Source organism: Uloborus diversus, chromosome 4 (genome assembly GCF_026930045.1).
Source record: "Uloborus diversus isolate 005 chromosome 4, Udiv.v.3.1, whole genome shotgun sequence".
NCBI lineage: Eukaryota > Metazoa > Arthropoda > Arachnida > Araneae > Uloboridae > Uloborus > Uloborus diversus.
Genome location: NC_072734.1, coordinates 31,847,689 through 31,865,620, shown reverse-complemented (window position 1 = coordinate 31,865,620; position 17,932 = coordinate 31,847,689). Strand labels below are relative to the sequence as shown.

General features: G+C 31.2%; 1 protein-coding gene across 1 annotated transcript in view; it reads left to right on the top strand.

The window, feature by feature from the left end:
* LOC129220010 (protein nervous wreck-like) overlaps positions 1-12,725 on the top strand; it is a 78,363-nt gene extending 65,638 nt beyond the window's left edge. Inside the window, exons 20-23 of the mRNA XM_054854338.1 lie at positions 1,558-1,687; positions 4,636-4,752; positions 8,218-8,282; positions 9,853-12,725. Coding sequence (XP_054710313.1) covers positions 1,558-1,687; positions 4,636-4,752; positions 8,218-8,282; positions 9,853-10,326 — 786 coding nt within the window. The 3' untranslated portion in view covers positions 10,327-12,725. The remainder of the gene's footprint in view (positions 1-1,557; positions 1,688-4,635; positions 4,753-8,217; positions 8,283-9,852) is intronic.
* Positions 12,726-17,932: the final 5,207 nt, after the last annotated feature.

The window sequence follows — 17,932 nt, the reverse complement described above, 5'->3', positions numbered from 1 at the left end:
TTTTTTTTCGAAACCATGGCACCATTGAACTTACTCGCACTTCGCGGAAAATTGCTTGTGTTTGAGATTTCAATCTTTTTGCATCTTGTTAATGTTTTGATATTTTTTGCAATCGAAAGTTATTTTGACATACGCCACCATATATTAGCTTATTTTTTGTTTAATTTTAATAGATTATAAACTTAGTTATTTTTGGAACCATAGCAACATTGCACATTATTTTAACATTTTTGGAAATTGGAAACTGTTTTGACATGTGCTACCTCAAATTATATTATTTAATTTTATTTTTAAAAACTAAAACTTTGTATCCTTATTTTTATTTTTTAAATACTCATAATGAATATTTTCAATTTGAAAGTATAGCTCTATGAATCTGAACTTACACATTTATTTATTACATTAAGTTATACAGTAAAAGCAGGCTCAAATTTACACTCAGTGTATTTATCGCTTAAGCAGTGTTTGTATATTTTTGGGTGTGGTGACTTTAATAAAAAAATTTCTTTTTCACTAATTTTTATATATACTTGAAGACAGTTACAATATTTTTTGCTGTCCGAACAACTAATACTTACATATGAAGAAATGATTTAGATACTTAGCATACTAATAAATGATTTCGCAAATCTCTAATATTTTTGAACTTAGTCAGTATCGTAGCCAGAAATTACCTCCTGCTTTGGTGTGTATGTTTGGTTATGAACTCTCATATATATATAAACTTACCATATTTAGGCTGGAAATATGTGTAAAAAACCAAGGGCTGTGGAGGGGGAGGGGGACCTTCTGGCCTCTAAACTATATCTTCTTGTCTTGCGGTACCTTATATCAAAACGAATTATCTTTAAACTGGTTATGTGAAAATTTTTGTAAACTACTATGTGCCAAGGTGTTTACTGTAATAAGTTAAGTATGCACTGATTATCGGTCACTTAGGTGATTATTTTTAATTAGCCAGTTTTTACTTGTTAATTAGTAGAAAATTTATTTTACAATTAAAGTTACTCTGTAAGATGGTCAGTTACATGCTTGCTTGTAACCCCCCCCCTCCAAATGTTTGTGTAAATAAGATAATTCAATGGATAAAAAGTTCAGTTGTACAGAAGGTGATAAGGATTCATCATTAAAAATCATTATTATGGTTAATTAACGAATTATCTTCACGTATTTAGTGCCAGGCAGCTAATTTGCCTTTTGGTGCTTCCCTGGGTTTAACTATGAATGGTCCTCCCAAGGTCCTCTTTTTAATCCTTACTGGTCCTCTTTGGTCCCCTTTTTGATTCAAATTGGTCCTCTTTTACCCTTTTCTATGGCTAAAATGTGTTGGGAGCCCTGTATTGGGGGAAAAATGCTTAGGGAAACTCCCTTTGGGGAGAACTTCTCAAAAGAAAATGTGGTTTGAAACTAATTTACATTACTTTTTGTTTCAAAAAACCAAATATTTTGCTGACCGTCTCTCCCCCTCCCCCGACTACAATAAGTCAAGTTATGCTTGTAGTGTAATGTAATTTTATCATTAAATAATGGTATTTCGATGCTGTTCAATATTTTCAGACACCAACGGATGCTCCTCCACCGCCTGCTGTAACACCACCTGAGCTTGATTATATAATGCCTCCAGCTCAAGTGATCTTGACTCAACCTACCCCTGAATTTGAGAATCCTGATGAACCTAAACCTCAAGGTATAATGTAGCTTTTTCAAAAATTTGTCCATGGTATAATTTGAAATTTCCAATGTCACACTGAGTTTTTAATGCATCATTCAGTCAAGTTTTGGATGTATGTTTCTTAAATTTATCTTAGTGAGGACATAATATAGTATTTTAAAAAATTCTTGTATTATAATCCTGAAAGCTTTCTTTGCTCATGTGGATATATTTTTCATCAATTTGCAGGGACAACAAAATTCTGCTCAGTCAGTGCCCTATACTTTTAATTCATAGTTTTTTTTAACAGTATACTGTTCTTTTATCGTAGACGTTAAAAATCTGTATTCTTAATTTTGACAAAGAAAAGTTCATATTTTTACTGTTCACTCAGCTGACTCCCCCCCCCCCTTCCCACTGAAAGTCTATTTCAATTTTAAGACTAAATATTAATCGATTTTTCAAATTCTTGTCTATTATTTATATGTTTTACTTTATAATTTTGTTTTAATAATTTCTTATATAATTTTTGTTTTAGTAATTAATCCTATAATTTTCTTTTTATTCCCTATTTTGTTTTCCTTTTTCCATTTAAAAAAATGATGGAATGGATCTGGATCTTCACAAATATTATTTCAGCATTTATGGCTACATTTTAATCGTCTCTTGTATACTTGTTCCATTTCCCTAACTTTTGTGAGTGCCTAATGATGTTTTACACTTTTTTTTTGTGGACCTTTGTAGAGTTGCAGTAAAAATTAAAAAAAATCTTTGTTTTTAAAATTTTGTTGACATTTGCTGTTTTAAAATTTTATCAAAATTGAGTTATAATTTTTTAAAAATTCCTGCCCTGACCCATAGGCAAACCTAACCTGGCAGCATCATAGTGATTAGGATCTGCCTAGCCTTCACAATGCTGCCACATTAGGTTTGCCTTAACCGTAGTTAGGCTCAAAGCCTGTTGCTAGTTTTTCTGTTGTTTTATTTGCATTATTTTTTCTTTCACTTTTTTTTCATGAGATCTTCACCCCACGCTTTTTTTTAAAAAAGTTTTAAGGAGTGGTTTGAAATTTGTATATGAGTCATTCTTTAAAAAATGTAACTTTTCTGTCACACACGTTTTACAGCAAAAACGTCAAGGAATAATGATTTTTAATTTCATCAAAAATATATCTATTTAAACCTGCCAACAACTTTTTAGTAATAGTTTTTATTTTAGTATATTTTTGATTCACAACATGTGAATTCTCGCCTCTGTGGCATGTCACACACCTTGTGTGACTGTTTATGTTGCTTAATAACTTGTTTAATTAAAAGTACATACTTATTTATTTATTATTCCTTTCACAAGTGTCTCAAATACTAATTGTTTAAGTATACTTAGTTTTTAAATATTGTGTTTTAGTTCGTTTTAGTTGGACAAGGTGTCATGTCACACAATAAATTTTGACCTCCGTTACCTAAACAAAAAATGCTATTCCTCATTACCACGTGGTAGTAACGACATCAAATTTTATTTTCCATGAGACGAGGGAAACCCCCCCCCCCTCCTGTTTATTTTTAGCCATAGTTGAAGTTGTGAGATTTTTGTCAAAAAACAAGAAGATAGATTTTGCTTTAAAACTTAGTGTGGTTATTCTGACTTCTCACCTCCGTGAACTTGAATTTCAGGGATGTAAATTAATGCAAAAAAGAAGTGAACATGTTTTCATATGCTTAACGTGTGCAGATTGTAGCAACAAAGAAAAAAAATTCCTAAAAAATGTACCTATTAGGCCCATTTTAATAGAAAATTCCTCACCTCCATGACAGACCTTATCAATGTCATTATTTCTGAGGTGAAATAAATGATGGAAGGGAAATACATCAATAATAGGCATTCAACCAAAATTATAAATTGCCAGTTAATCCTCAAATTTACTAAATACTAATTTTTAACATACATTTGAAACTAATAATTAAGCCACTTTAATTAAGAGCTTAATATTATATTCCCATTAATCATTAAAATAGCTGATTGTTTGCACATTTAGCAAAATTAATACTTTGATATCAAATTCGCCTTGATAAAAAAAAAAGTTCTCTTCTTTTTTTTATTTTGGTGAACAAGGCATTTTTAATTTTTTTTTTTAAATTTGAGTAAAATAATCAGAAGTCTGCTGGGCCATTGTTTATGGTTACTTCTAGTAGGTAACACTTTCATGTAAAAATGGAAAAAATAAAGAGAAAACAAAATTTTTTGAAATTGAAAAATATTTGTGTTCAAAAGTTAGATTTTCTGGAGAATGACCCATATGTGATGAGTTTTTATGCTGAGTTTAGTTCTATTCTCAAACAGTCAGAAACCCTCCTTACAAAACTGGATGATAATATCTCTTTTGTCCTAATGAACTCTATTCATTGCATATACTCAATATAATAAAGTATGGTAATATTTCAGTTTATGCCTATGTTTAACTATTTAGTATCACACATAGCATCTGGAAGTGAACTGCAGATATTTTTCTTTGGGGCTGCACAATTTATCACATTAAGCAAAAATATCTGCAAGGCATTTGTGGCTTTTTTAAAAAAAAATATTTAAGTAAATTTCAGGAGCAAATTTTTAGTTTCTCTTATGCTTATCTTAGTTTGAGTTATGTATATATATAAAACTGAGCAATGTTTTCATTGATTTAAGTTTTAAACTATAATTTTGTTGTAGTTATTTATTTAGAATTTGATCTTAATGGCCGATTCTTCTTTTTAATTTTTTGCTACAAATTTTTTGCTACAAATGCTTTCTTGGCAAAAAAAAAAAAAAAAAAAAACTCTTAAAGTTGCCAGATTTTATCCTTAACTGTAAGTGGCGGTGTTTGGTTTAAAGCTAATGAGAAAGGGTGGGGGGACTTTCAAAAATTCTCAATAAGGTCTTTTAACATTAGTTAGTCAATCACATCAAGACTTTTTATGTGTATTATTTTTTACATTTTAACTGATTCCAGCTATTACTATTAACATGGATGAAGATTTTCATGTAGAATTAAATAAAACACAACATCACCAATACCAAGAACAGTTTTCTACTTCAGATACTGAATCAAGTGAACATGAGGCTGCTGGTAAATTTATATGAATGGTTTTTCACAATTTTTGCATCTTTTAATAAAAGATCTTTTCATACTGTAGTTTTGTCTACATAAGTGCAATTAATACAAGGTTTTTAAGCACTTGCTGCATCTGAATCATATAAATGAATGTTTCACTATGACTTGTGGTATTTTTTTTTTTTTTTTTAATATAAATCTAGAGCTTGAAAATTTTCAGAGATTTTTCTTTAATTTTAAAAATTGGGAAATTAGTTTAGATATGTCTTGTTGTACAATTATGAGTAAAATAATTTTCTGTTTATGTTACATGCATACACATGATTTTAGTTTTCACATAGTTTTCTTTCTGCATGCTAATTTAATCTTTATATGCATGGTATGTAACTTTTTCAGCTGCAAAGCATTCTGAAATATGTATGACTAAATCTTTTTCCTTATGAAATTTAAGAGCAAATTTGATTGTTATAAGGACACTTACAGTTTTCATAGAATCTATATTTTTCCTTTAAGCAAGTTCTTTATATTATAACTTTTCTTGTAGTGTAATTTTGAAAATTATCTCAAATAATTCTGTTTCCTCTGTTTTCTTTTTGAAATTTTGCGTTATAAGGCTTTTTTATTACTTGGTGTTGCCATTTTACTTAGAAAAATTGTAAGGATCACTTTGTGAATTACACATGATTTTAGAAACTCAGTGGTATATTACTACTTCAATTTAATAATTTTCTCAAGTTGTTTTCAAAATGTTTTTTCTTTTTGTTACGAAATAATATTTAAAGGAATCAAGCTGAGAAATATTCAAGCAAACACTCAATTAAAGTCGTCATTCATTTTTTTAGCTTTAAGAATAGAGTAAAAGTGCTTAAAAAGACTTGACTGGAATTTTGTAGCATGATGGTTCTTAAGTTATAAAATAACAGAGGGGGAAAAATGGGTTATAGAAAGGCTAAAACCTATTATAAGGGTATAATTAAGGAAGGAATGGGTGGGGGATTGGACTTTACTACAAATCAACACAGTTTTTAAAAATATTTTCTAATGTAATGATGGTAGAAAAGTGGTTTAATTTATTTTGGGTGATTAAGACTTCCCAAAGAAATGGCACAATGCTCTTATGGTTTTGTAATAAAATATTAATTCAATCCATATGAAATACATTTAGACTATCACATTTACTGTTTTCAAATTGCCAATTTCAAAATGAGTTTTGAGCTAAAAAATCCTTTGTAACAAAGAATAAAAGATTCAAGTAGTTTACTCTTATTGCATATAAACTTTCAAATTGATTCATTTCTTTCCATAGTCATGTATTTGTTTTTGTCATAGAACAGGGGTTCCCAACCTGTGGATCGCGATTCCCTTGGGGGTTGCGAAGCATTTCTTAGGGAGTTGCGACATTATCCCTATCATTTCATTGCATAGTTAAAAAACTGAAATACATAGGGGAAAAGTAGCATCATTTTAGAGTAGCATCAATCCTTGAGCACAATGGCAAATCCAGAAGACAAGCTATGGGGCTACAACACCCCCGCCCCCTCTCATACCAGAGAACCTGATCCCCTAACGTCCTCTAAGATTATCTTAAGCTTTGGTTTAAGGACTTCATTCTCTACAAATTTCGCGAAACGAGTCCCGAATTCACTCCCTCTAACATCATCCAAAATCATTTTTGGAACTTAAATTTCAAATAATTTGTGTGGGAGATTCTTTAACTCTGAAGAGTACTAAACCCCATCTTGTCCCTTAACTTCGTCAAAAAAAATCCAAGAAATGGGCTTTTAGCATTTTAATTTTGAAAAAGAATTCCAGGAGGGGGGGGGGGGGGCAGGGCTGCTGTCCCTTGACATAATTAAAGGTCATATAAAACTTTGTTTTTAGGGCTTAAATTTCAAAAAAAGAATTCAGGATGAGGATCTTTGAACATATCTACTTCTCATAAAAAAATAACCTACTATTATGCTTTTTGGACTTAAATTTAAAAAAAATTTCCTTGAGTACCCGAAATTCTCTCTCCCCCACGTCATTAAAATTCGTCTAAAACTTTGTTTTTGGAACTAAAACTCCGCAAATTTTCTGGGGGAGGGGAAACTCCAAATCCAAACCTTATCTCTCAAGTTTATAAATATGGCATATAATTGCATTTTCAGAATCTCAAACTCAAAATTTTTCCGGACGATAGGTGACCCATGCTCCTTTTCTTCCCTTAACTGTAATAAAGATAGCCTACAACTAAGCTTATTTAGGACATATCATTTTCCTTTTCAAAAAATAAGAAAGCATCTCTGATCCATCTCCCCTCTTCCCTATCGTTAAACATTGTCTAAAAATTCATTTTTAGGACTTCAAGTTCAAGAAATTTCAAAGACTGTTTCTGAGCTTGAACCGTTCATAAAAGTCCTTGAACCTTTCCTCCTCCGAATATCACCTGATATCGTGTGAACTGCGATTTTAGCCCTACAATTTCGAGTCATTTCCTGGGGAGGACCATCGTGCAAATGTTACGCATACTTTAGATTCTCATTGTTAATTCTCTTTCTCCACTTCTATAACTCAATTCTCTTAATTTGATTACTCATATGCTAGTAATGACACTTCCCCCTCTCCATCTTCAAGCATAAATCTGGATTCTCTCGCTATATATACGCTTGAAAAAAAATGAGTGTCTTCCAAGCGCCCTCCTCCCAATTTTTTGATCTTGCCTTGTTAAAAGAAAATGCATTCATTCACTTCAATGAAGGTTGGATAAAACCAAATCTTGTATTCGCCACTGCTTGAATGCATGAATTTTGAAAGTACAGAAATATATATGTTTAACATTATTTAGATTATCCTTTTTTTCCTGCAATTACTGTATAAATAAATAAATAAATAAATAAATAAATAATAAAAAAAACATTAAGCGCTTTAAAAAAAACTTCATTAAATAAAATATATCAAGCACCTTGAGCTATTACGTTAAATATGCGCAATGTCTGTGCTGAAGCAGAAGCACACGCAAACATATATATATATATATATATATATAGGAGACACATAGGGCAGTCGCGGGATGTTTAGTTAACGAAAAGGGAGTCGCTAAGTGAAAAAAGTTGGGAACAACTGTCATAGAATGCTTTGCTTTTTAAATTGCTCATTCCGTTAGAAGTCAGTTTATCATAGATTTTGTTTGTACTCAACATCTTTCCTTGGTCAAATTTAATTTTAGGAAGTTATTTTGGAAAATATTACCATATTAAAGTATATTCTCCTTTCTGTCATTTGCATGATTTTGTTTTTTTATTTTTCTTTTAAATATATGATACTTGTTTTTAAATATTTTCTATAGGAATAGTTTTAAAAATTTCTTGGCATATTGATTAAAGGAAATATTAAATTTCTAACTGCATTTATTTGAAAAAAGTATAATTTATTTTCTTGTTCAATATTTTGTACATAAAAGTTCTTAAATTGTTTTATAATAATTTCTTATTGTTTCAGTTGCTGAAGATGCTGGAAATTATGCTCCTCTTGTTTCAAGTCCTGATAGTCCATCTAAAATTGTAGTAAGTTGTTTTGGGCCTCAATTGTAATCTAGACAAATGAATTGATTTAACACTTTTACAGTAATGTATAACCATATATCCAATAGTTAAACTGTTCTTATATATCCATAGTTATAGAAACTATTATAGGATGGAAGCTAAGAGTTTTTCTGTGCTCTTAGCGAAATATTTACATTTAAAAATTTTTCAGAATTTAAAAAGTTAATGGCTGTTTCTATATCATGATGATCAGGGATCTGAGTTTTTGTAAATATTCTAAATCCCCCCCCCCATTTTTTAATAGTTAAAATGCCTTAATAATTTAATGTGTCTCATTTATCCTAGGTGTTTGTTATTTTAATTTTTGATGTAAAAGCACAGGTTAATCTTCAATTTGGTTTTAGTTTTGTTTTAAAGTGAAAATTGCTTTTTTATTCTTCACTAAATATACAGGGTTCATATATAGTTACTCTTAGTAAATATACATCTCCCACTTTGATTTGGCCGTAAAAAGAAAAACTACTGTAATAAATATTGATCAAACTTGGTTATAGTTTATCAGGGATCCTTTAATGTCAAGGAAAGCCTGGGATGCTCAGAAAAATAGAAAAGGTGGCCTGAAAGTCAGGGAATCAAGTAAAAATCCAAAAGATTAAGGAAAAGTAAGGAAAATTCTTGCAACACTAGTGCTTTCAACTACTGCCAGTGCTGAGTGACAACTTTCATTAGTCCACACAGTCATAAGACTGGATGTGTCATTTGTTACTCTAGGTGTCTGCTATTTAGAAGGACTACTTTTTGAATTAATAACTGTACGTTTAGTCAAGATCTACAATATTGATTAAAAAAATGGCACTATTAGTACATCATACTTTAATAGGATTATCATATTGATATATTTATTATGTTACTTTTAAATGTAGGTATTACTTTAATGTGTGTGTAATATAACTTATCCCTTTGTGTATGTATTGCATAAAATAATGAAAAATGTGCATTTAGTGGGAAACTAGTAAAACTAAAATTGAATCAGTTAGCAGAGTAATCGTAGTGTCGTGGAACTAAACAGATATGTTGGGTGTTTCTCATCATTAAACTCTGCCAAGCTGCTTATGTTATAGTTGTCTCAATAATTTGGTTATGAGGATGGTTAGAAAAGTAAAAGATTATATGGAGCAGTTAAAACCAGTACTTTCACGTTTATTCTGTTTGTCAATATTATATACAATGCCTCTCCTTATTACAAATGAGTAAAAACACCATAAACTATTGTCCTTTTGTCTTATTTTGTTTAACAATATTATGCTTTTGAAAAATTTTTTGACTCACCTTTCCTTTTTTTTTTCTTCTTGAAAGTGAAAACCTATAACTTCTATGTAAATTATTGCCAAGTATGATTACCTTTGGTCCACTAGTTTTCTTTTCAGGATTATGTCAAAGTAGAACTTAAATTGTAAACACTCGGTAGATATTTTTGGTTAAAAAGACTAGACAAGACCTTTACTAGACCTTTCTAACAATTATGTTTAAACTATTTTTTTCATTTTGTGTGCTCATACATTTTCTCATACATTGCTATGATATTTTGTAGGACGCTAGTTTAAAAGATGTTGCATTAGAAGGAATTGATGAGGAAATAGCATCCATAAACACTACTCCACAAATTCCTGATGAATGTCCAACTGTGGTCGTAACTGCAATAACTGGAGGCGATACTCCTACGTCAGATGATGATACTGAAATCAAAGCTGAAGAAGAAGTCAAACCAAAAGATGATGAAAAACCTTCCATTGAAGAAGATAAAGCAACAGAACCTTCAGTGGAGGAAAAGAATGAAGCTGAAATTCCTGACCCTAATCATTTTGAATGTAGTTTTCCAGAAACAGATGATGTCGATATGTTCCAACAAGTGCCAAGTAGTATTCAAGATGCTAGTGGTTCAGAGGCAGTGAAAAGTGAAAATGGGAAGTCGGGATTTTCAGACGTAGAACCAGTGAAAATGGAAGTAAATGGTGCTGATAGCACAAAAAATGGCTTTAGTAATAATTTTGAAACAACCGGTTAATGTGTCATGTAATAATCATTGACATATTGTTTTGAGAATTAGCCTGTTGACAGTTCGATTTATGTGTAATAATGTGATTTGTTTGAAACTAAAATAATTTTTATGAGTCATAAAGCATTTATTCAATTTATCCATCATTTTGTAAAGTTATCTTGAAATTGTCATTTTCAATGGATTGAAGAAATAAAGTTCCTCAAAATTGCTGCTTGAAATAGAGGCAGTTCTCATATGCTTTTGTGTAAAAGAAATTTTGTAAAGATAAGTTGGTTAAACTTTTGGAGAGTGTAATTATTGTTAATTTTAAAAGAGAAAAAATAGGTTGATAGTTTAGAGAAGACGAATATCAGTTAAGTTCTTAATGTGTACTTAATTTCATAATTTTTTTAACCCTTATTTTGTTTAAATATGTTTGTACAAGGATGTGGGATTAAAAAAAGGTTCCGGTACTAGTTCAATTATTATTATAGAAAGGTTTCCATGTTCTCCAACATGGGCCATCCTGTCATCCGTAGCACTTACAGTACTGTAACCGACATACTTTAACCACTACCGACATCTTAAAAAATGCAGTTGGACCTCCATATATCGAAGTAGCAAATTGCCGGAAAAAAAATTCGATATATAGAAATTTCAATAAATAGAAACGATCTTATTTTATCCTAAAAATCTCCTCAAACATTAAAATTAAAGCTAATTTTCGTGTATGAAACCTAGTTTCTAATTTATACGAGCATTAAATGAAAGTTAATAAATAAAAAAATAACAGAAATTACATTTTTGCGCCTTCATACATCTTCATTCTTCGGCAATTCAACTTGATCCGCAACATTAGGGGATTTTCGTTTTGAGAATGCAATTGAGAGAAAAGTAAAAAATCAATCTACTTAACTTGAATGATTTTAACAGCAGCTAAAACGACTAGGAATGATAATCAACAGACAAAAGAAATAACTTGAAACTGATTTGACAATGTTACTGGTTACAACTAAGATAATAAGCTTATTCAGGGAATTTAAGAACTCCAGAACGAAACAAAGACCTATCTATACACAACCCTCAACCCCAGATTCCTTATGAGTTTCGTAGCAACCTTTAGTGAACATAATTTTCTCCCCTAACCTTTATTTTTCATGAGATAAACACAGTCTAAAATGGAAAAAAAAACCTACTAATGTCTCGAAAAAAAATCGATATATAGAGAGTTTTTCGATATATAGAAACAATTTTTCTATGTAATGAACATAGAAATTTACTGGTATTTCGATATATAGAAAATTTTGATATGTGGAAGTTCGATATATGGAGGTTGGACTGTATCTTTTACAAATATAGATGTCATAAAATTTCAAGTATCAGACTCAAATTTCTCACTGATTTCTTTGTGTTTTAATTAAATAATTTGTTTTTTAAAAGTTTATAAATTTTTTCTTCCTATTTACTTTAAATTTGCTAATTACTTTAAGTTGCTAAATTTTATACCCGCTTTTTTTTTGGTGAAATTATTTAACTAAAAGAGCAAATGCCAAAAACCATTTTTGACCATAGAAAAGGATTTAAAATAACCCTAGCCCTCCCTACATATGTTTCTGGCTACAAAACTGTTTAACTAGAGATTAATGTTAAGCTTTGTGACTTAGGCAAGCAGTGAAAACTTGTATTATTAATAAGAGTTTAAACACATGTTGAAGGTAAAGAAAAAATGTTTTTTCATTATATTGAACAAATTATTTAAAAGCGAAATATTAATTATTACTTAAGTTAGAATAATTTTTTTTGTCATTGTAATAATATTCCTTTGTAAATAACCTCAAATTATCTTTATCGATTGACTTTATCAATTTCATAAGAAGTGTGTAAGATGAAACTTCTAGTGTAAGTATTAATTGCCATCAATTATATCATTTGTAGTAGAAATAAACTATGTAATTGTGATGATTATCTAAAAGCTGTAATTAATGGCAATTATACTATTAATGCTGGTTACAATGTGGCATTTGCAGTTGCACATGTGGTTATCTTCCTAGACAAAACGAAGTTATGGCATTTTTTTGAAAGCAAAATGTAAAGAAATAGTGCACATTGATATTATAAAACGGACTAAGAAAGAGCTATTAATGTCATGTTTAAGAGTAGGACTAATGAATAAGTATCTTGTTGTTGTGCCGAGAATGATTGAGTTGATGTATGTGTGTATGCTTCCATAGCAAAACTCATTGATATGACCAAAGTAGAATCATTCTATTTTGTCACACATTAAAAGTTTCATGTTCGAAAATAAGTTCATTACTCAAACTGTGTTCATATTTTAGGTTATAATTTTATAATGTGTTGTGTATATTGTAGTTGAAATTCCAGTTATTGTATATATTATAGTATAATAAAAAAAGTTTCTTGTTTGACTTTGGACAGTATTCTGTTGTTGAAAATTGCCACATGTTTTCCCTTAGTTATTATTAGTTAGTAAGTTTGATTTTGAAGTAAAAATAACATGAAAACGATGCCCTGCACAAATTTTTGAACTAATATTTCCAATGGTGCAAGGAGGGCGGGGGGGGGGGGGGGGACACCATGCTGTAAAATGCCCGGGCATGTGACTAAAATGTTGGTTCGTAAAACCCAGTGGCGCTCACAAGGGAGGGGTCCAGGGGGTCCGGACCCCTCCCAAAGGTCTTGCTTTTTTTCCCGATTGATTATGATTCTGTGTATTTTGTACATAAAATTAATTCAAACAAAGCTAACATTAATTTCAGTTCTAATAAGTGAAAAAAAAACCTCATGATAAAAGATTTTTTTTAAATATTGTGCACTTTTCCTATATCGAATTGCCTATTACAAGCAGAATGGTGATTATAAATGAATACACTAAAATACCATGTTTTAGTTTTGTAATTACAGATTACACCAAATGAAATTCTATGAACTTCTAAATCATATGGTGCTTCTGCAACGATGAATTTGATTTGTTGAATCCATTTTTTAATTATGAGAAAAGTTAATATGTATATTATTTTGCTGTCTGGTAATTTATTTAAGTATATTTTATTAAATAACACTAATTGTTTATTCAATAGTTTAATTTTTACTGTTTTTCGTTCTCGAGAATCGAAAAAATCAAGTCAATATGTTTGACGGCGTATTGGGGATATGATATAAGACAGGCTTTCGATCTTGGACCCTCCCCTTGCAAAATTCCTGTGTGCGCCACTGGTAAAACCCCTTACATGTTTTTAAATTTAAATAGCTATCACCAGTACTTGAAATGAGCGGTCATTAGTTGCATTTTATGAAATTTTGATTTGACACCTCGATTTCCAATCCTAGGTGCCAAATTTGAGGCCTACAGTTTTTGATCTCTCACACACATTGAAACTTTTTTCCCCCTCTGACTCATTGTGATTACAACACAAAGAATGTACAGGGTTAGCATGAAAGAATATCTCAAATTTAAAAATTTATATTTCATAAACTATTTACACTAACCACTGTAAATAATACATAAAAATATAAACATTCCAAATTTTTTGAACGTATGTGATTACTTAAACGTGCACGTTTCGCATTAGCGCAGCCAGAAATTCATTCTGGAGGGGTTTTTTTTGGTCACAGCAATCCTTACCATTGTATTAATTAATATATTAGAATTGGCAGTAATGTTAAACCAACACATCTGGGGGTCGTTCCCACTTTGCTGTGCCACTGATGTTCCGCAATGCTGAATTGACTGTGCAGGAGATAATTTACCCTTTATGTTTTGGCCAACCAGATCCCTAGTCCATGTGATTTTTTTACGGTGTTTTATCAAAGACTTTATACAAAAACATTGCAAGAACTTAGAGATTGCATATGTGTAGCATTACGAAAAATCGACAGTGAAACATTCCAAAATGTTTGTTAGATAAGAGTTGCATTACAAAAGGCTCATGCATCAAACATTTAAGTGAAAAGAAACTTGGAATCAGTCCAGTAGTTTTAAAGACTACCCCAGACATTCATATATACACACAGAAGTAGTCATTTATGTATAAAGATTTGTAGTGTTGAGTGTAATAGTTTATGAAATATAAATTTTTAAAACTGATATTCCGTGTATTTAAAAGTAATTTCAAAATGCAAACAATTTTGTCTTTAAAAACTCATTTTATTTGTATGCTAGATCTGTTTAGATGTGCTCGTGACAATGTGCAGCATTTCTATTAATATTCTAATATTTACATTTCTATTTTATTTTTCTTTTTACATTCGAATACATACCATACGGTAAACTCCCGATTATCCGCAGAATTATTTGGTACAAGCGCCGCAGATAATAAAAATTGCGGATAAACAGCTAAAAGTCTAAAATGAGGGACAAACGAGCTGATGTGTACCTCACATGACTTCCTTTTACTTCCAATTTAATGTCATTTTTCCATTATTGGCAATTTTATCAATAGTTTACACTCTAAATATCACTAACAGTGGCCAAATCGAAACCAGATTTAAAAAAAAAAAAATCTCCAAATTTGTCGCCAACTTGGTGACCAAAAGACTGGCGATATATATTGCCAATTGTCCACCGAATTGTAACACCACTTGAGTTTACATCGAAATTAACAATGATTTCCCCCCAAAAAGGGACAAAAGACCCCCTTAGAAACACCCAAATGCAACCAAAAGGGGGAGGTGCACAACTAGACCCCACTAGGAGTCTACGTACCAAATTTCAACTTTCTAAGACATACCGTTCTTGAGTTATGTGACATACAGACGTCACGAGAAAACTCGTTGTAACTAACTCGGGAATTGTCAAAATGGATATTTCGCGTGTCTATACGTTCTTAGGCACTTATCCACCTGTGGTCGAGTCGAAAAAAACACTTAACATTCATTCGGGGATGAGCAAAATGTTAATTAAGGTCGGTTTTTGTGTGAAAATTTGTTCGCGAATGCAATACTTCCTTTTTTGTAAAAGGAAGTAAAAGGTAAAAATTGTCCTTCTTCAAAAATTTAGCTGTATTCACGCATAAAACATTCTTCAAACAGTGAAAATGTATATAGTACAGTAAAAATTTTGTGTTTTTGTACAGCAGAACTTAACATCAATAAAGAACAAGAATATGTATGATGAAGAAAATACAAAATATTAATAAATAACTAGAAAACACAACTAAGTTTAAATTTATAAATTTTTGACAAAAAAAAAACAAAAACAAAAAAAAAAAAAACAGCATTGGTTTTTGCTTTTTACTGCGAAAATACATATTCCTGATTGTTAATTGACTCATGGATAATCGGGATCTTACTGTATATGTTTGATTTATTAAAAACTAGCTGTAAGTTTAAGAAATTAAAATGCGAAATAAAATGATTAACAATTTGAATGGAAATGAGATTTTTTTTTTTAACTTGATTTAAAAAGGCTTGTAACTTTTTTCCTTTGGAGATAGAAGTCTAATTTTTCGACCATAAGTCGAGATAGATCTGGAGTAAAAAATGTCTCTTATTCCAATGGTGTCAAAAAGAAAACTGTCGGACAATTTCTTCACTTTTTATTGATATATTTAATGAAGAAAGTAGTGCCTAAATTTCAGCTAAGCCAAAAAAAAAAAAAAAAAAAAAAATCGAGGTAAAAATAAATAGCTCCCGCCATAACTAAGAGCATTGACACCAATTGCGCTGAACGTGGAAAATTCTTTCCAACGATATGCAATATTAATGTGTGCAAGTAAATTTTCAACCCCATATATTCGGGAATTTATGTGAAAATTGGACCTAAATTGGAATAGAAAAAGAACTACTCATCGATTTTTTTTCGAACTGGTCTACAAACCTTTCCGGTGCTGAAAGAAAGATACTGTGGAAGTTTCAGCGAAATCGATCGGGTAGTTCTCGAGTTTTGCGCGTTTAAACAAACAGACGCTGTTTGGAGACTTCATTTTATACTATGTAGAGATGAAGTCTGGGTTGTTCATTTTGCAGCCTAAAAACTTGTACTAGGCTCCATCATGACGCTTATAGCTGGGGGTAAAGCTAACTTGGCAGCATTGAGCAGGTTGCATAGATTCTATTCACAGCATTATGACACTGCTATTTTAGGTGTGCCCATTGACAAAGAGGGGCAACTGCCCCTTCCTAGATCTGAGCCAGGAGCACCCCAAACGGAGATCACTGTGACCTCCTAAAATGTTTTCTATTTTAGCATTTTTTTCCTTTCTATTTTTTAAAGATGCTTTCATTTCATGTTGTTATTGCATGTACCATTTCATGTAAGCGAGTTCACATTTTATTATTCAGTAAAATTTCGAACTTCATTCAGCAATTTAAGAATCTTCCCCCTCTCCAATTTTAAGTTCGGGGCACCCCTGACTAGAACATGCTTAATTTGTTTTCTTGCACTAGTCCTTACATTATTCTTCTATTTTTTTGCAAATCCAATTTCAAGTACTTTATTTTGAAAAAAAAAAACTTTTACTCCTTTTTTTTTGAGCCTTTATACATACTATATTATTATATCTGGTATTAATTACTTTTTAGAAGGCTGAAGTAACCTTGCCTCCAAGGGTGTCCCGTGATTTTCTAATTACTGATGAAACTCCGAATTATACTAAATGATTAAAAAATAAATAAAAAAAATACTAGCACGCATACATTTCTACATCTATGAAAAGATACATTAGCATCATGTAAAAAGATTGAAAAAGTGACTGCAGCATTGCAGTACTGTCTCACTGTTTCCAAGTTTTTCGAATGAACAGTCAATACTTGTCAGATAAAACTTTTTGGGAGGTCACAGTGACCTTCCACGACCTCCCATCGGGAAACTCAAGCTTGCCCCCTCATGCATGAGCCCTGGCTTCGCCCATGATAGCAAAACTGTCTTTCTGTTCTAAAATATTTCGAATCATCAGTCAAAATTTGTTGGATAATAACTTTTTGGAAACACACTGACCCCCTGTGATTTCCTATCGGGGATCTCCTACTCCCCCCGCCTAACGTGAACCCTGGCTGCTCCCATCATGGGGGTGCCTCAACTATAGATTTAAATTCTTATTCCTAACATTAGTTGGGCTAGCCTGCTACTATCCTAACAGTATGACTTAGACCAAGGTTTTAAGGCATTAACTCCGAAAACCTCTCCTCATTGCACTGCTGCGAAAGAGTGTTCGATTATTTGAAAAATTATAATAATAATTAAAAAAATTTTTTTATTACAAATGGAAACATTAGTGTTTTTTAAAAGTCTTCTAGTGGTGTTGATCCAATCCTCAGGTGAGAGTGATTTTATTATCATAGTCGAAAAAAGCTTGCAATTGAAAGATTTTTTTCCCCTCCAGTAATAGATCAAAGCTAGATTTCCTTATTGAGAAAATGCGTTGAATTTTTTTGCATTAAAAGTAAAATTGCCGCCCTCAAAAAAAAAAAAAAAAAAAAAAAAAAAAAAGCCGCCCCCTCCGCCCTACCCTAGCTGAGAACAGTGTAACCCTGCTAGAGAACAGTGTAACCCTGCTCTCTCTCAAATTTTAAAGTTACATAGCATGTTCTACTTACTGTATCGACAAGAAGAAAACTTATAGGACGAAACAATAATAAGAATATTTTATTGTGTAAAGCTTATTCTTGATGTATA